The sequence below is a fragment of the Oppia nitens genome, unplaced genomic scaffold (genome assembly GCF_028296485.1).
Source record: "Oppia nitens isolate AA-2021 unplaced genomic scaffold, nextdenovo-longstitch-racon4-pilon3 scaffold2_pilon_pilon_pilon, whole genome shotgun sequence".
Classification (NCBI taxonomy): Eukaryota; Metazoa; Arthropoda; class Arachnida; order Sarcoptiformes; family Oppiidae; genus Oppia; species Oppia nitens.
Window position 1 is genome coordinate 3088011 of NW_026533210.1, and position 21501 is coordinate 3109511.

A 21501-nucleotide genomic window follows, 5' to 3' on the forward strand; every position below is an offset into this window, starting at 1 on the left:
TGATACATTGAAAAAAACAGTGGAAAAAATTTTGTCCACAAAAATGTGGTAAACTATTAGATATTAGTTTAATCAAAATTGTATCTCTTTTTTAAAAAACAAAATTAGTTAATATTTTTATTATAAAATTTGTATAATATTTATATGTTTGACAAACATGCATAAACTATGTGTTTTTATTATTTAGAAAACACATTTGAAATAGTATACTAATTAATTAATAATAAATTTCAAAATTAAAAGTTATATGTAATAATTTGACAGTGTTTATGTGAACTACTAATATTCAGTTTATTTTTTTACTAAAATTTTAGTAAAATAAATTTTTATTTATATAATTCTTGTTTTAAAAATATCAAATTTAATAGAAATGTTTTTGAAATATTTTTGATGAAAATGTTAAAAAGTTTGCAATTTTTACAACAAAATTATGACAAATTTTGCTATATTTTGTTTGATGTTTTAATATGAGTACAAATAATATACAGTATATATATATAATTTAATATCAATATATATATACTAACAAATGTTTAAAAACTATACTTTCAAATATTAACTGCAAATAATAATACTAATAATTTTCAAGAAATAAAAGTTATAAGCATTTTATCTAAAAAGTTAAAACTTCAATATTAAAGCTCTTACAAAAAATTATTATTTGATAACACATTTTCAGGCGAAGACATGTCAAACGTATCCGCACTGTTGTTGACATTTAACGCCAATTATATCAATAATAGCAACGGCGCCGCTTCGGGTAAACTACAGACAGAACGAGATCTCGAGCTACTGGAGCCCAAATGGCAGGTCATGTTAATCATACTTTATTCCCTTACGGCCACACTGTCACTGGTGGGCAATGTCATCGCCATATGGGTGCTGACGGCTGGTAAACGGTCCTCAAGAGAGTTGCGGATCTTTTTGGTGAATCTATCGCTGTCTGACATAACAATGGCTATATTTTCCATACCATTCACGTATACCGACTTTATGTTAGGTCGTTGGATATTTTACCCATCATTCTGTCCGGTCGTACAGTTCATGCAATTGGCCTCAGTTTTTGTCTCAGTCTATACTCTAACGGCTATTGGCATCGATAGGTATGTGATCTACTGTACCGCATATACAGTATATATAACTTTATAACTGTTTATAACGGTATAATGTATACAAAAAATTATTACACCATACAGTAAATTGATTTTTTTGTATGTTTGATTAAATTACCGTTTAATTTACAATTGTTTTTTGAGGGGTTAATGTATACATAGTATTGCATTGACTGCAATATAAACATATAACACATGTGATTGGCAAGTGTTTTGAATTTTTAAATAACTAATTTTCTAAATATTATTATTATTGCAGTTTTAAAAGAGTTTTCTGTTCAAATTTTAGTCACGAAACACATATTTTATAAAATCAAATATATATATTTATTTATATATAAGTAAATAAATTTCAAAATTAAACAACACAAAGATAATTAAAAAAATATTTTAAATTACAATTATTATACTGTATATATATTGTGTCCTCATTTATCTCATATGATGTCAATATAATACAACTAAAGTACATATACTAAAAGCATTAACTAAATAAATTTTTATTTAATTAGATGAAAATAATAAGCAATAATAAAATAGAATTATTTGTTCAAATAAAATATATTTAGTTAATTTTTTTTAGTTAAAATTAAATCTTTTAAATTTGTTTATTTCAAATTATAAAATATATTTTTTTTTTTTAAATCTAATTCACACTTTTATATTTTTTTAAATCAATAACTCTTTTGCTGACATTTTTAGTTTATATGATCCCTAAGGCTTTTATAAATAAAAAAAAACATTTAACGATAAAATTGTTTGTTTCATCATAAACATCATTGTTAAAAATCTATATACAATAATAATGAAAATCACATTTTTATAATTGTTTTCTCTCTATTTGTTTAACAAATATATTAATATATCTGAAAAAATAACCTTATTATTTCTATTAACATTGAATTAATTTAATAATATACGATTTATTGACAATTTTATTTGTATAAAATATTGGAAGCCATAATAATAATTTATTAATAGACAAATTAATTTGAACAATAAAGCAACTATCGATGAGAGTAAGTAAATATTTATCATTATTATCTAAAATATTATTGTCAACAATATCATTATAATAATAATAATAATAATATAAATAAAAAATTACAAATTTATTATAAAATAAATTTTAATCAACTAACTTTCCATGTAAATGAGGTTATAAAAATATAAAATAATATGCAATATAATACTGTATGAAAATAATGTATTTATTTGCTATCAACGTTGAATTTATATCAAATCCATTTAATGAGAAATCAAAAAAAATTGTTGAACTGTTATGAAATCTTACAATATATGACATATTAAACTAATGTTATATAAATTGACTCTCATATTATTTCTATATAAATTTTTATATATTTAAATACAACTTTAACTCTATATCATATAACTAAATAGACTAATCTGTCATATAATATAATATTTAAGAACATTTGACAGATAAAGTGGGAGTTACAGTATAAACCTATATACAGGAAACAACACCGAAAGAGTATATTTTTAAAAAGCTATTTCATAGAAAATAATAATACATTTACAGAATATTCTGTATTCTACTATTTTCTAATAAAAGAATTGAGAATCCGATAACAAAAAAGTGGTTTTAAACGAAAATGTCATTCAATATAAAAGATAGTCGATATTTATTGTTATCTATATATACTATCTAATAATAATTATATTTATATCAATAAATAAATATATATATAATATTTGCAATATAATCTTGTTATATAAACTAAACAAAATATAATTATTACAATAAATTATATTGATGTACAGATATAAAAACATTTGAATTAAAAACTATGTATTAATATTAGTTATTGAAAATTTATTTAGATATTTATTATTTAAAAAAAAAAGTTTTACCCAGTTATCAATATATTAGTTATCGCTATATACTATTCATAAATTATAATATATTTTTATTTTTTTAACAACTATAATATATATTTGTTATATGTATAGTTATTAGATAAACTTATATAACAAATATACAGTTTATATATATATATATATTCTACATATGCTATGTGTGTGTTTGTGTGTGGTATTGTAAATGAAATGATCTTCAATATAAAATCTTAAGCTTAATATATGATTTGTTTTTATCAACAACAATGTTAGCCAACATTAACAAACAACAATTTTTTATATTTATTTTGTGATTACATTTCCCGTATGAAAGAGTCAAATATAATATATAATACAATACAATACATAGTTGGCATAAATTGTTTTTTCACTTTTATAGCAAAATACCACTCAACTGACTGACTAAAATAAATAGCAATTGTGTATACAGTAGCTGTTTTAAGTAATAATATATAAGATACTCAATAGATTAGCTAATATATATATAAATATATTATACATTTTATTATACAGTATATCTTATATTTATATATTTTGTATTTGAATTATATATATATATATATTATTTGTTTTTGTTGAATGAAGTGAATGAATAAATATTATTGACACTACATTTATGCTATAATGTGTTTCCAATATATTAATATTTAACTTTCTATACCAAAATCAAATAGTATTTGTATATCTATATCAAACAATTATTGCTAAGATATTATTTTTTATCAAATCTAAAAATACCAAAAATACCAACATATATGTCATAATATATAATATCTTATACTTTATTAATAATATTCAATATCTGTAGATTGTTTTTGTTTAACATTTATTTTATCTCAATTTCTAGTAAAATGAATAGATAGGAAAAAATTAATCATTTAGCTACTTAAACTAATTTTGTTGTTAATACAGTACATAAGTCAATTATTATTTTTATATTCATGGTCTAAACAAATTAAATTGTTTTATCTAATAGAGATTTGTAGAAAATTTCAATTAATATTTATATAAAAAAAATATTTATTGTCTCACTATTTTGTATTTATGAATTAATTTTGTAGATAATACATACTATTATATATAATAAAATAATATTTTTGTTTTATTTTTTGGTCTGCGTTTATAATAATAATTATAAATTATAATTTTATAGTCAATTTTGATTTTGGTGTTTATTTACCTTAATTATTTTTATTATTATTACTATTACTATTATCACCATGAATATATTTATGATTAATGATTTAACTTAACGATATTAATGTATTATGGAAAAATCTTATACTCTATAGCTTATATTTCTATTATCAAGTGTTATATTACATAATGACTTATAAAGCTTAATGAAAATTTGTGATCTCATTAATGGTTATAAACAAAAGTAAAATTTTCTAAATATATTTTAATTTTCTCACTAAATCTCATAATACCTAAATATATTTGAACAAATTTATATGAGTGAAATCATATAAGTAAAAGTAAAAATAGTCTAAATTTATTTTGACTAAAATCTAAATTGTTATATTACTTAAGTATAATAATTATCAATTAATAAGTCATCAGATAATTATATATTTAATTAAATAATATTTTTTAATATTAGTTTTGGTCAAATGATTGGTTTATATTATATAATAGTTGAATGAATGAAATAAATTAATGTTTTGTGAGTTTGGATATTTGAGTTTTGGCTAATTTAATAATTATTGTATGAAAATTAATATTTATAAATATAAAATGCTAATAATTTATGCATAGCATATGTTTATAAAAATAAAAATATTTTTATATATTTATAAAACTATCTAAATTATTTAATTAAAAATTTTTCCTTAAATATTTTAGGAAAAATTTCTAGTAAATCTCTTTTTAAAATCGATATATCATTAAAACTATTAATAGAAACTATAATATTTTTACTTAACAAACATTTTTAGTTTATGTTATATAAAAAAAATTAATTAATTGCTAATTTTAATCTCTATCAGTATAACAGTATTATATAATTTATAAACAATCGTTAATATTGTATTTTGTAAAGACTTAAATATTTAGATATTAACTAAATAAGTGGTTAAACAAATTTGTATTACTTATTGATATTATTAAAAACTTTAAGTAACCAATAAAATTTTTGTATTAAATATTTTAAGGTATTAGAGATTTATACTATAATTATTTGATATGTTAAGAAACGGGTAAAAGTCAAAGTTTAATAAATATAAATAAATGTTATTTTTTTAAATAAAATTAACATTATTATATAATTATTAAAATTTATCACTATTTTAAACTGAGTAACTTAAATTGTTTTTAAAAAATAAATGTATGTATAGTATTTATTTTGATTTTTAATCTTATAATAACTTCAATTGTCCAAAAACTAAATTATAATAAATTTTGATAATAATAATAATAAAATATAACTACTGTTAACTGTTAAAAATTATACTAAACTTATCAAATAATATACTGGTATAACAATATATATTTTTAAAAATTATTTTCTTCTATATTTCTATAAAAATGCATAAATAATATAAATTTTTGTCGGCAATTGCAGACAAAAAAAGTTTTAATATCATTAAAATTCAGACATTTAGCTTATAATTTAATAAGATTTCCTTTGTTTCCTCAAAAGTATATTAATTTATTTAATGTTTAAATATATTTTGTATTAAATAAACAGCTTTTGTAAAAATTTAATTAAAAGGAAAATCTATTCTTAAATAACAAATGAAAATTAAGTGAAATTTTGTAATAATAACAATAACAATACACTAAATTATAAAAGATTTTTATTATTATAATATACACAAAATAATATGTGACATAAAAAACTATTTTTGTATCAATAATTGTATATTTAAACATGTGATTGATTTTTATTCTCAAAGTCAATGTCAGCGATATATTATATAAATATATTTTGATTTGACTGACAGCACACAACATACTGTATAATAATACTTATATAATACAGTAGTATATTATAAGTTAGATATTAACAAACAAAAAATTATATCGCGTTATCTTATTATTTAATTTGATAATTATTATAACATTTCTTTACAATTTTCCTGACATTGGATTATTGATGACTTTATACTAGATTTTGAATTCAAATGTATAAAAAAACACTTAATTTGTCGTATAATTTATATCTTATTACCGGTATTTTTATCAAAATCATGCCTTGAAATATTGTACTGTTTCTTCAATTATTTTAAGTATTTAATTAAATTAAAAAACTTTTCTGTTAGTTAAATTATATTAATTTTTAAAAATTAAGTACAATTTAATATTAATTTTGCATTAAGTGCTAAATTATTTTTAATATAATTTACAGTATCAATAATGTGTAAAAATTATTAAAATCATTCATGCATTGTGTTATAATTTATATTAGATCCAAACTATGATATTTCAAATTAAAACTTTTAGATATTTTTATATAATTTTATTAGCATTTTTTAAAAAATGCTTTGAATTAATAAAAATTTTGATTAGTTTTACATTTTTGTTTACTTGTTGTAAAATGATAAATTTTATTTTGTAATTATATTGCCATTTTCACGAACTCCTGAAAGGAGTACGTACTGAATTCTATATGTCCTTCCGTCTGTCTGTCCTTCCGCATTTGATTGAATTTTGACATTTTGACTTCAGATTTGGATTAAACATCAAAAATAAGATATAGGGGATCAGCATTAAAATTTTGATATCTTTTCAGGAACACAGAGAAAATGGCGGCCAAAGTTAAAAAAAATTTAGGTAAAAATTTTTAATTATAGATTTGAATAAAGCATCAAAAACAAGCATAAGGAATTAGCATTAAAATTTTAATATCTCTTCGGGAACATAGAAAAAATAGCGGTCAAAGTAAAAAAATTTAGGTAAAAATTTTAAAATTAAGAATTGTATAGAACATCAAAAATAAGGTATAATAAATCAGGATTAATTTTATGAAAAATGGCGGCAAAAGTATTAAAAATTAAATGCTTATTTAGTCACTGTCATTTGATACCCCATATGATTATGGTTGAATATATTTTGTCATACTGAATCATTTGATACCCCACATGACTATGGTTGAATTTACTTTGTCATACTGAATCATTTGATACCACACATGACTATGGTTGAATTTATTTTGTCATACTGAATCATTTGATACCCCACATGACTATGGTTGAATTTATTTTGTCATACTGAATCATTTGATACCCCACATGACTATGGTTGAATTTATTTTGTCATACTGAATCATTTGATACCCCACATGACTATGGTTGAATTTATTTTGTCATACTGAATCATTTGATACCCCACATGACTATGGTTGAATTTATTTTGTCATACTGAATCATTTGATAACCCACATGACTATAGTGCGTTTATCTTGTCATACTTAAGCATTAGTTTCTAATTTAATTTTTAATTCGGATTAGGAGTTCGTATGGAAATGCTTTCTAGCATTCTCAACTGGTTATATTTGCAAACTAATCTATCTTGAAGCTATATTTTTAAAATTATCGCAGTTAATAATTAATTTTTTTGCAATCATACAATTTTCACTATTTTATTTACTATTATTTAGTAATGTTATATGCAATATAAGTAAAGTTATATGATTTAATAAGACACTAATGAAAATTAATGTACATTTTGAACAAATTGAATATAAATTCACTAAACAATTGTGACTATACTTTAATTTCTATTATTACATTCCACTATTATACACATATATAAATTATATACTGTATTTTACTAAAAATAATCTGCCACTAATTAATTTTTTTTATTTATTTGAATAAATTGCTAAAACCGTTGCAATACATATATGTACAGTACTTTGTGTGTCTGTATGATAGTGAGTGAGCGGGTGAGTGAGTGAGTAAAAGAGAGAGAGAGAGAGAGAGAGAGAGAGAGAGAGAGAGATAGATTTGATACATTAATTTAATTAATAATTGACAATTATTATAATTTAATGTGATTTCATGTCTACCATTAAACATTAATCTGTAATAAATTTAAGATACTGTTGTATTGTATTTACTTTATCTAAAAGTTTGTGTACTTATACACAGTTCATAAATTTAAACATTACTTTGAAACTTATTTTCAATAATCATTATTCAATTGCTAATATTAATCTCTTTTATATGATTATATAAATTTATATAACTTATTTTCTGAAAATTGCTCACTTTTTATTTGTAATTTATTATTATATAATATATAATTGTATTATGGATTTATATTATATATTTTATTCTTAAAGGTTAATTATATTTGTTTAAATGATGAATAAAATTTAAAGTTGTATTAAAAATAGATAATAAATAGCATAATACGGTATTAATAACATTAACTAAGCAGATTAATGCAAATAATAAACATTATATTTATTATTAAATGCTTTTATTATAACATTGATCAATACACTATAATAATAAACTTTTTTTTTAATTAACTGTACAAAATTGTTAATTAATTATAAAAATAATTAATATATTTAATTAATATTTTATTTATTATATTTTAACTTATTCCTAGAGAAATAAAACTTATTTTATTTAAATGCACTATATTAAGTTATACTGTATATATTATCAAACAAAATTATATAAAAAAATAAAAATTAAATACATTTTATTTAAGATAATGTCTGCAAAAAATGCTTTTAATACAACATTACTAATCGAAATTCAATAATATTAAAGATGATGTTTTTTAAACAACATTTTTGTGAACAACACTAAAAACAATATTATGGACATTATTTGATGATAAGTTTAATGTATTTTTTTTTGGTATAATTATATTTTTTTACAAAATCCACAAATATATTGAGTATAACTTATTAAGTATTAAAAAAAACTAAAGGAAAGGAAAATTACTGTAAATATGTGTTTATATATCCAAATGGATAAACAGATTATCGATACAATTTGATGTATAGAATATACACAAATAAATATATTAATATATATTTATATCTAATACATATTACATATATTTTTTGTTATTTTCACATTTAATGAGTACATTCACTTAGTTTATTGCTTTTCATTTAACCAGTTGTTGTATTTTTTAACGATTTGTTAACATTCAGTCATTCATTTATTGAATCATTCATAGCTCGCAAAAAAATTAATATACTTAACTAAGCACTACTGTTACTATTAATTGTATTATATATATATGTATTTAATCGTTAAATACAGTAAATGGAGAAATTAATATCCATTTCCCGGACTATAATAAAATCCAACAGTACTTAAGTTTATAAACATAAGCTCATACTATAGTCCTTTATATTTGTGATCATAGTTTCCCTAATAAATAAATAAATAAACTAATAATAATAATAATAATAAATTTATTATATGTATATAATATGTCTTTTAATATGGTCTCATATATGTCTAAATATGTTTGACAATTGATGACATGAAATGTTAGATCTATTAATATATAACACAAACATTTATAGTTTATATATTTACTCGAATAGTGAAAAAAAACAAAATCAGTTCATAACTTATAAAATTCATAATATGAATGCAAACATTTGCTCTGAATGTTTGCTTAATTTTTTAAAAATAATTTTATTTTTAGTTATTTATTGCTATTTATTAATGTGTTTAGTATTTATGGTATTTTTAATGACAAACATACTGGTTTTATCAAATATCAATTTAAATAAACTGTTGATTATGTTGATATTGCATGTTAATTATATTTACATTTTTTATTAGCCAACACAGTGATTGTTGTAACGTATAATATGTATAAATAGAAAATTAAATTATATTTAGATATAATTTATTGGTTTCATATTATGCAATACTAAACTTATAAATATCATATTTTTATTTATAAAAATACCTAAATAATGTTTTTCTCAGGATATTTACATAAATAACTTTTTTATGTGTGTAAAACTCAAATAATTGTTTGGTATATTTGTTGTGTATGTTTATGTTAGTCTGTGTAATCAAATAGTATTACTTTTAAAAATTTAAATTTTAAACATAAAGTTTTGAAATTTTTTTGGTAATTTTTAAAATTATTTATAATAAAAATATAAATACTGTTTATTTAACTCCACTCATATCAACACATTATTATTTAAGTCTAAATTTTTATTTAATCATTAAAATATAAACTGCATCCTAATATTATATTGGGCAACTTAAGTAAATACTAATAAAATTAATGTTTACGATAATAAAATCGTGTTTTTATAAAAAACTTTGCGATTAATAAAAGTTTTTTTTTAAAAATAAAATAGTTGCGAAAATTTGTTGATTTATTATAATACTTTAATATAAGATTATTAATATTTGTAAATTTTGTTGAAATATTTTTAATAAAAATTAATTAATTTTCGTATTACAGAAATTGATCTAAATTTAAAGATTATGATGTTTTAGTTATATACATACTATGTTGTATACATAGATAATAAACCTGGATAATAAAATATTTTTCAATTTTATTATTATTTAAATCTGATTGAGAAAATTAAAATGTTTATTATCTGTTCAATAATATAAATATTGTGTTTAACTAAATAGATAATTTGTGTCTATAATTAAATGTTTTAGTTATCAATAATATTATTATATAAACTACTAATTTATTTTTATTCATTAGTCACTCAATTATTAATTTTAATTACAACAAATGTTTATTTAGTTAAATCAGTGTTTATGAATATATTTATTTAATGCTTTTAAAAAAATTTGTAATTAAAACTCATGTTTTTGATACTATTGAATATTTGATACTATTTATAGATATATTTGTTTTTATAAATATAATTATTTTTACAGTTAATTTTGTAGAAACTTCATAAAAGTTTCTTAACTAAAATTTAAAAAAACGTTAGAATCTTTAGTGTTAAGTAAATTTAATGTTTTAATTATGAATAAAAGTTTTTATTAGTTTATATTTTAAGTATTTTTTCATTGTATATTTAATTATATTCAATTAAAATAGTTTCATTATATAAAAACAAATAAACAATTATTTTTGATTATATACAGTAAAATTGTATTAATAAATACAAAATTATAAGTAAATAAAATATATAATAAATTGCAGTCATTTATCATTTTGTATAAAAAAGCAAAATTTCTAAACTAAATAATGCCAATATCAATAGTCAAATAATATACATGCAATAATTTATTGATGAATATTTTTATAAAATTATTTAATAATAAACATACCATAACTTTACGGCTCATTAATTATACAGTAATAATCAATTTATTTTAAAATATTTTTTTTGAAGATCTTATGAATCTATTTATAAATACTATTTCTAAACAACATGTGTTTAGATTTAAGAATATCTTAATTTGTAAATCATTTTGATATTTATAATTATTTAAAACTTATTTTTGTCTAATATTTATGGTTACAAAATGACAATCTTATTCAAAGTCATTAACAATAATGTGTTTCTTATGTCGTGAATATACTATTGACATAATTTTAAAAGTTTTAATGTCAATTAAATTACATTATTTTGTAAATAATAAGTTTTTTTTTGCTTAAAAGTCAAATATTCTTATAGGATTTACTATGAATTTTGTAATAAAAATTTGCATTTAAATTGCAACAAATTGTTTTTCACTTAATAAAATTATTACATATAATAAAATTTTAAAATTAAAAAATAATTCTTTACTAATTAATATATTTATTATTTTTAATTTAGATATTTTTAATTCAATACTATCTAAAAATTTGAAAAAACTCTTTTATATAGAAAAACTTAATAATGTCTTAATATAGAAAAACACAATTTTGAAATTCACAGCACATTTGCTTTACTAGAAACTAATAATTTGTTTTATTTTCTAAAATTAGTATACATTGGTTGACATTAAATGTTTTCATTAAGGCTAAGACATTGTCTTAAGTAATGAAATCACAAGTGTTTGTGTGTTTTAATCTCTTAGTTTGACTTAACAATAGTATTAAAAGTTTTAATTAAGCAAACTATACAAGATTTTTAATAAATGAAACATTTTCTGTTATACTTAGTTTGTTTAATTAAAATTGTTTAATATATGTTAGTTATTAAAAGTTAGAAACTAAATCTTAGATATAAAATATAATAGTGATTATATGTTATAACAAAATTATTATATAACTTAAAATTTTATTGTTACATTATATTGTATTATTTATAATAATACTAAAAACTTAAAATTATAAATATGAATATATAAATTTTTAAATATATAAAATTATTATTTTTATAACTGTATTATATTATATCGTATAATACCTGTATGTTTGCTTACCTAATATCCTATATATATGTTAATACAATATATTGTAATTAAAATGATATATAGGTATAAAATTTTATAGTTAAATGCTAAATAAGATCTCAACAAATAAAATTAAAAATAAGAATTTATTATTTTCTTTTTAAATTGATTTATATTAAATAAAATCTCAACTGTGATATTGTGTTAAATTTTATTTTATTTTTATAATCAATTTTAGTTTAATATAAAAAGACTTATAAAGTACTGAACAATATAAAATAAAATTTGTCATGTTTGAGTAATATATTTTTAAAAATGATCTTGTACAAATAGTAAATCTAATTTTATTTAATGCATTTATTTTTATAAAGATTTGTAATATATATGTTTAGTTACAATAAATAATTTAATATATATATATGCATTATATTGTAAAATCTATAGGATATAGTCAAAATGTATTGTATTATTGTTTTTTTTACTTTTTTAAAAATAAACATAATAATACTAATGCAACATTTTATTAAATGTAAATGATATAGACTGTTAAAAAAATATTTTTTTATTAGAAATTTTCTTGAAAACATTTATTTTAAAATAAACATTTTGAACGTTTTGATATAAAATTAACAATATTGAAATGCAATCAGTTTAATATATATTTATTTATTATTTAAAATTAACAATTATTTTTCATAACTTATATAACTATATATTATATAACTAAAATCAAACCTTGAGATTCCTATTATTTATTAAAAAGTTTTTTTTATTTACAATTCATTGAGACTTTAGTTAATTGTAAAGAATGAAACATAATATTTTTGTATAAATTTACAATAATATATAAGATTATTATAATAAAATAATTTATTCTCTAATAAGATACTTAAAAGTTTAATTACATTATTATAAATATTTTGTGTAATATTTTATATTTTCAATTCATTAGAATTTAAGAATTATTGTTGAAAACATTAATTAAAATATAATTTTATTTTACCTAAGTTTTTGATAAATTTTCTTAGAATCTTTGAAATTTACATAACATACAGTAAGTAATATCATTTAATATAATAAATATATACTATATATAATAACTGAATATATATAATACTGAATAAATTTTTGATAAAACCAATCGTATTATATTTGACATTACATTATATAATGTCGTCTTTTACTTATTGAAGTGTGTATTAAATGCTACTTATGTTATCGTGTATTAGTATTCAAGTCAACTAAAAGGCAAATAAAGTAAATATTATTTGCTTTTAAATTTAGGCAAATAGACAATGAAATAAAAATAAAAATAAGATAACAATTTTTATAAGGAATTAATTTTTTTATTTGCATTAAAATTACATTTGAATAATTCAAAGAATTGATTATAAAACTATTTTTATCTAAACTTAATAGAATATTCTATAGTATATTATGAATCTCTTGTATAAATAATTAGTTATTTATGTAGACAAATGTTAAGACAATAAATGTTAAGAAACAAATGTAATTATTGAATATATTTTTTTAAATTGTAATTTAATTGTAAGTATTATAATATTTTTTAACAAATGTGTTTACAAAAACATTTAATATATTAATTAAAATTAACTTTTAAACATAATAATCAATAGAGTTATCTATTTTAAATGATGCTAAATATAATATATTATCAATAAAATATCAATATTAATCTAATGCAATATAAATGTGTATTTTATTAACTCATTTTATCAACAAATTCAAAAAGTTGTTTTTTCCGTTTACACACTAAATGTAAGGCACAAAATAATTGTAAAAAACACGATGTTTTCAAAGATTATATCTATATTTTGTGTTAAGATTAAGCTTAAACTTTACCAAAGAATATAGAAAATCAATTTTTGTTTAGTTTTTTTATTTATATAAAAAAATTCTTTTTAATCGCTATAAACTTTTATTAAGTATAATACACAAACAAAAAATTGTAAATAAAGTGAAAATAGATTTTTATCAAAATCTAGTTATTTAACTATAACTCATAGTATACTATACAGTAATAGTTAATTTAAAAATAAATTGATTATTATAAGTCATCTATCAATATATCAAATATATAGATTGATAATTTTGCACTTTATTATTATTACATTATGACATTGAAGGTTAACTTTAATCTGTATTTTGTAATATACATAACTTAATCCTAATGTATTAATATTATCTAATTAATAGATACATAGCCATTATCTACCCATTGGCCAGTTCACGACTCACCAAATCGTTTGGCACCGTAATAGTGCTCATCATATGGTTTTTGGCTATAGGTCTGGGATCCATATCCTTCTTCAACTCGATGGCTGAGCCATTTGAATGGGCAAACAGTACATATTATGACTGTAAGGAAACGTGGACTCTTGAAACGGCCCGTGCGTTCACTTTAGGCATATTTATCATAACCTTTGCACTGCCTATTCTCATATTAACGTTCGCCTACGGGTCGGTTGGTCTGAAAATGTTGAGACACACGACCCCTGGCAATGCCGATCTGGTACGCGATGAGGCACAGCATAGCGCCAAACTTAAGGTTAATAAGGTTACCAAAAGTTATCCCTTTTTTTAAAATACTTGTTAGATTAAAATTAGTATTATAAGCAATTTATTACAGTAATAATTACAAATTATTTTTTTTTGCATAATAACTATTTGCTATTTGTCTCGCATCTCATTCAATTTGTTAACATTTGACATTTTTTAAAATTATATTTTATTATTTAAAATAAACAATTGGTATTTATTTTTATACGAATATATTTATAAATAGGTCATCAAAATGTTGTCGACAATTGTGTTTTTATTTGCCGTTTGTTGGCTTCCCATTCATGTTCTCAATTTGTTTATTTATTATGCTCGGGATTGGATGGTCGGTCTATACGATACCGAAACCGGATATAATGTCTACATAGCACTGACCATTGGCGCCCATTGGTTTTCAATGGCCAACTCTTTCGGTAATTATAATACAGTACAATACAGTACTACATAATTTGATTAATTTAATTAAATTTAGTTTTATTATTATTAGAAAGTTTTTGTCCCTATCATTTAGTTTTATTATAATATTAATGATAAAATGAGTTAATAAGAAAAAATTAGCAAAATAAAAATAGATGTTTGCAACAACAAAAAACAATATAATTAGTTAATTGAATTTGTGGGTCATATTATTATTGGAAAAATTCGACATTTTTATTAACATTTGTTTCTTAATTTATTTTTATTTTGTTTTAATTTATAATATTAGTGTTTTTTTAGTGATTTACAAAAGCATTAATTTTATTTCTACTATTTATATTGTAATATTAAGTTATTAAGTTTAAATTAAATCTTGAATAAATGTAAGTTAAAATTATTTTTATCAAATTACAATGTGTTGATTTAATTTATGAAATTGAAAAAGTATAGTATTTTAATAGAAACTATTAATTTTGAAAAATTAATAATTTAAAAATTAATTAATTTAAATAATTTGATAATATTAAAACTTATAATAATTAGATATGAACAAGTCAATTTTGGTGTTTAGTATGCACTCATTATAGTGTGCTCTTATAAATATGAGATGACCGTTTGTCTCCCCCCATACAATCCCCACAAAAATATGATACATATTAATATTAATTGGCTATTAATAATAGGTCATCGATAAGTGCACTGGTAGTTTAGTGATAATGTAATGTATGCAAAACAATACATACAATTACAATTTAAATTTTATATACACTACACTGTGTACTGAACTTATAATGTAAAGAGAAAATTAAAACACGTTTATAATATAAGTAATTTATAATAAAATTTTAATTTAATTATAACCAGTGAACATTTTGTAATAATAATTTAATTTAAAGCATAATATTATATACAATATAATAGATTGTAGATTATGTTTTAATTTTATAATAAATAATTAATACTTTTTTAAAATTTTATTTTACAGTAAACCCAATAATATATTGTTTTATGAGTGAAAACTTCAGAGTAAGTATTTAACAGAAATAAAAAATGATTGATTGACACAAAGAGTTTAAATTTGACCACTGATTATGAAACTGTAGTATTAGTAGCACTACTACTGTTGGCCCCAAATAATAGTCCCAGAGTTTTGTCAATATTTGTAAATATTTAAAGATATCAATAATTGTTTTTCTTTATTGCTGACCATTTTTAATGACAGTCAAGTTTATCAAGTTTTCTAACAATAAACTAAATTTTGAAGACAGATCTCAAGATACTGGTCTCGAGATGCTGTCCACTGATGAAAGGTCGCGCCCGACGGGGAGCTACACTTCGCAGCAGTGATTCTCTGCACTCGTATCGGACGTCGGTGTTTGCGATGTCCACAAAAAACACGAGTTCGGGTAACAGTCTGATCACTATGAACTCAATCAGGACTCATCCGCGCGCCGGTGACAACAACTGTGGCCACAAACTCAACGGCAACTCTAAGACAAGAGATTCATATATTCAGTAATTTTTCAGTACAAAGATGTGAATGTTTGAGTGAGTGATGATTGAGAGAGAAAGAGAGAGAGAGAGAGAGAGAGAGAGAGAGAGAGAGAGAGAGAGATTTAAGACATTTTTTCAATAATAAATTCATTTTGATTGACAATAATGTAAAATATATATATCATATGTACTCTCACTTTTGTCAACCAATGTTTGCCCTCAAAACAACTTCTGATTGTCATATATTTTAATACCGAATATACATTACATATTGAAATATACAACTAATATATCTATATATATCGTAAATATTTTATTATACAATAAACATTATATATTTATATATGTATACAAAATATATATATTGTAATATATTTTGTATAATATATATATATATACATAAAGTAGGTAAATGTATGAAATATTTATAAATTTTGATTGAAGATTTAAAATGTATTATCTATTAAATGTGACTTTTTTTTGAATAATGTTTTTATTTGTTGAAAATATTGTCACAAAAAGCTTAAAATTGTAACAAAAAATATGGGTTTTGATTTAAATCAAACTATATATCCATATATTTATTTAATGTTGTGACGTTTAGTTGACATTTTCAAGTACAGTAATTGATATTTTAAATTATGATTATTATAATTGTTAAATATTTATTTTTTCCTAATATAATGCACATAAATTTTAAATAAATTATGTAAATTATTATCAATGTTAAATGTAAAGGTGTAAGTAAGTGGTGTATTAAAAAAAATTGTATCAAACAATTGCAATGAAATGATAAAAAATAAAAACAAACAAACAATTCATCTAAAATTTAAATCACAAAATAAAAAAATAAGTTTTGTTTAAATTTTAATTAATTATATTTAATAGTAACAATATATTCCAGGTCACTCATGTATATTATTTTGAGTAATGTACAATACAGTTGGTTTTAAGTGGTTTATACTAATCTGGATATCTTAAATAGAAATTATAAAAAAATTGATTTAAACATTAAATTTATAAAATAAAAAATATAAACCAGTTAAGAATGCTAGAAAGCATTTTCAGAAAAAAAACTTGAATAACATTGAAAACTATTAGTTTGTATAATTATAGCGGCTATATAATAACATATAAAAATTTAAAAACTGGTCAAATATACATAATATAAATATTGGTATATGTATGGTATCAAATGATTTAGTATAACAAAATAATAATCTATAATTATACTTTTTCCGCTTATAATTATTCTTTATGTTCCCGTAGATATCAAAATTTTAATGCATATTTTTTATCCTTGTTTTTGATGGTTTATTCAAATCTATACTTTAAAAAAATTTCTTAAATTTTTTTTTACTTTGGCCGCCATTTAAAAAAATTTTATACTGATTTATTATATCATATTTTTGATACTCTTTACAATTCTAAACGTTAAAATTTTTACCTATTTTTTTTACTTTGGCCGCCATTTTCTTTATGTTCCCGAAGAGATATCAAAATTTTAATGTATATTTTTTATTCTTATTTTTGATGCTTTATTCAAATCTATACTTTAAAAAATTTTTCTTAAAATTTTTTTTACTTTGGCCACCATTTTGTCTGTGTTCCCGAAGAGATATCAAAATTTTAATTAAACTTTTCAATACATTATTAGTAGTCCTCTAACCGAATCTGAAGTCAGAATTTCAAAATTCGCAAAAAAATTGCTACACACACACACACACAAAAGGCTCGTATAGATTTCAGAAAACAAAACTTTTCAAGTTTTTTTTGAAAATTATATTTAAATTTAAGATTAAATACAAAGTGTTGACAAATTAAAAAAAATAATTAAAAACTACTTCAAATATATATAATATAATAAAAGTATAATATTGAAACGGTTGGATGGGTTGGTTAAGGTGTCCGGTGCTGACTCGACGTTATCGGCACCAAAGTGTTGTCGGTCCTAGAGATGAGTCGGCACCAACACCTATGTAGTTGAGGACATCTGCGACCACAGTATAGCTCTGACGTTGAGCGGTGATGGCTATGATTAGCCAGAAGTGATGAGCGGTGCTGTGATGGCCTATGAGTTGAGCGGTGCTGTATCGACCAATGGGCTGAACGATGCTGTATCGGGTAATGAGCTGAGCGGTGCTGTATCGGCTCAAGTGTTGAGCGGTGCTGTATCGGCCAATGTGTTGAGTAGTGGTGGTGATGGACACGGGAAAGGGACACACGCGACTGACACGGCAAGGGGGCCCGTAGAAGAAGTGAAGAGAAAAAGTAAGAGAGAGAGAGAGGAGAAAAAGTACGGGCCAAAAGCCCAAATGACTTACTCGGGACTTATAACCAAAACCGAGTTTTATTTATAACACATATAAAATTAAAACTAATACAATGAGATACACTATACTAGTGTATCGGAGAGTCAAGTGACGGCAACCGACCAGTTCAGGAGTAAGACAACTTGTGTCGAGCATTTCGCTCGACTTAGAGCTCAGCAGTCTGATCGCTGCATAAGCCACTGCGCGCGCAAACTGTTAAACTCTGCATTCATATTTGATGACTACTTTTGCATACACTACTACTTTGCTCTTATTGGTTAATTCAAACTCTGCCTATTTTTGATAAGTCGCACACTACCACCTAAAGGCAAATTCTCATTTGCATTAAAATACAATACACAAGTGTGCATAGAAATTAATTAATTCATTAATGTTAAAGTATAGGAAACAAAAACCCTTGTTAACCCCTGTATATAAAATATTTAAACCAATGGTTACATAGTATTCACTGAAACGCAAGTGCGTCACTGCATTTACTGACACTATATGTGTCACAAACTAAACTTATATGTTTGTATGTTAAAGTATAGCTAATGTTATTTCTATGGCAATGTTAAACCCATATTTATAATAGTGAATGAGCCGCTAATGCTATTCCTATGGGTATACTAAACACATACTTTATAATACTAAATAACCAGTTAATGTTATTTCTATGGGAATAAATATCTCATATTAAACTATGTATTTAATACACTAAAACATTACTGTAGTTAAAACATGAGAGGTTATATAAGTAATTAAATTTATAATTTTAGTACATTTACTATTGTTTTAAGTAATTTATTATTATTCCGCTACAGTATAATCAAAATAACATTTTAAGATATTAATCTCCGGATTTTTGTATGACACCTTTCCGCAACAACCATATTTTAATTTAAATCTAAAATGTATTGTTAAATTTTCAATTTTTATTCAAAGCAATGTTATTTTTACGGGAAATTTTAAATGTTTCTTGAGCTCAGGTAGGTTTTAGGGACAGGTAGACTGGTCCTATGTAACTATATTTTGCTATAGACACAGGGCACCGGTAGGATAGCTACATTAGTTGACGCGCCTAATAGCCGCAATTGACGCGCCATAAAGCCGGAGTTGACGCGCCTAATAGCCGCAATTGACGCACCATAAAGCCGGAGTTGACGCGCCTAATAGCCGCAATTGACGCGCCATAAAGCCGGAGTTGACGCGCCTAATAGCCGCAATTGACGCGCCATAAAGCCGGAGTTGACGCGCCTAATAGCCGCAATTGACGCGCCTAATAGCCGCAATTGACGCGCCATAAAGCCGGAGTTGACGCGCCTAATAGCCGCAATTGACGCGCCATAAAGCCGGAGTTGACGCGCCTAATAGCCGCAATTGACGCGCCATAAAGCCGGAGTTGACGCGCCTAATAGCCGCAATTGACGCGCCATAAAGCCGGAGTTGACGCGCCTAATAGCCGCAATTGACGCGCCATAAAGCCGGAGTTGACGCGCCTAATAGCCGCAATTGACGCGCCTAATAGCCGCAATTGACGCGCCATAAAGCCGGAGTTGACGCGCCTAATAGCCGCAATTGACGCGCCTAATAGCCGCAATTGACGCGCCATAAAGCCGGAGTTGACGCGCCTAATAGCCGCAATTGACGCGCCATAAAGCCGGAGTTGACGCGCCTAATAGCCGCAATTGACGCGCCTAATAGCCGCAATTGACGCGCCATAAAGCCGGAGTTGACGCGCCTAATAGCCGCAATTGACGCACCATAAAGCCGGAGTTGACGCGCCTAATAGCCGCAATTGACGCGCCTAATAGCCGCAATTGACGCGCCATAAAGCCGGAGTTGACGCGCCTAATAGCCGCAATTGACGCGCCATAAAGCCGGAGTTGACGCGCCTAATAGCCGTAATTGACGCGCCTAATAGCCGCAATTGACGCGCCATAAAGCCGGAGTTGACGCGCCTAATAGCCGCAATTGACGCGCCATAAAGCCGGAGTTGACGCGCCTAATAGCCGCAATTGACGCGCCTAATAGCCGCAATTGACGCGCCATAAAGCCGGAGTTGACGCGCCTAATAGCCGCAATTGACGCGCCATAAAGCCGGAGTTGACGCGCCTAATAGCCGCAATTGACGCGCCATAAAGCCGGAGTTGACGCGCCTAATAGCCGCAATTGACGCGCCTAATAGCCGCAATTGACGCGCCATAAAGCCGGAGTTGACGCGCCTAATAGCCGCAATTGACGCGCCATAAAGCCGGAGTTGACGCGCCTAATAGCCGCAATTGACGCGCCATAAAGCCGGAGTTGACGCGCCTAATAGCCGCAATTGACGCGCCATAAAGCCGGAGTTGACGCGCCTAATAGCCGCAATTGACGCACCATAAAGCCGGAGTTGACGCG

The 21501-nt window shown here is 23.3% G+C and overlaps 1 protein-coding gene across 2 annotated transcripts; it reads left to right on the plus strand.

Moving 5' to 3' along the window:
- Positions 1-614: 614 nt before the first annotated feature.
- Positions 615-17061, plus strand: LOC128955296 (substance-P receptor-like). Of its 2 annotated transcripts, none has more exons than XM_054300955.1 (5): positions 615-1103; positions 14516-14876; positions 15105-15291; positions 16281-16321; positions 16560-17061. In XM_054300955.1, exons 1-5 carry the CDS (start codon positions 688-690, stop codon positions 16812-16814), a joined length of 1260 nt encoding a protein of 419 aa, XP_054156930.1. In that variant the 5' UTR covers positions 615-687; the 3' UTR covers positions 16815-17061. The 2 variants fall into 2 exon arrangements, with proteins under 2 accessions (XP_054156930.1, XP_054156931.1); XM_054300956.1 differs by having other exon boundaries at positions 14516-14867.
- Positions 17062-21501: the final 4440 nt, after the last annotated feature.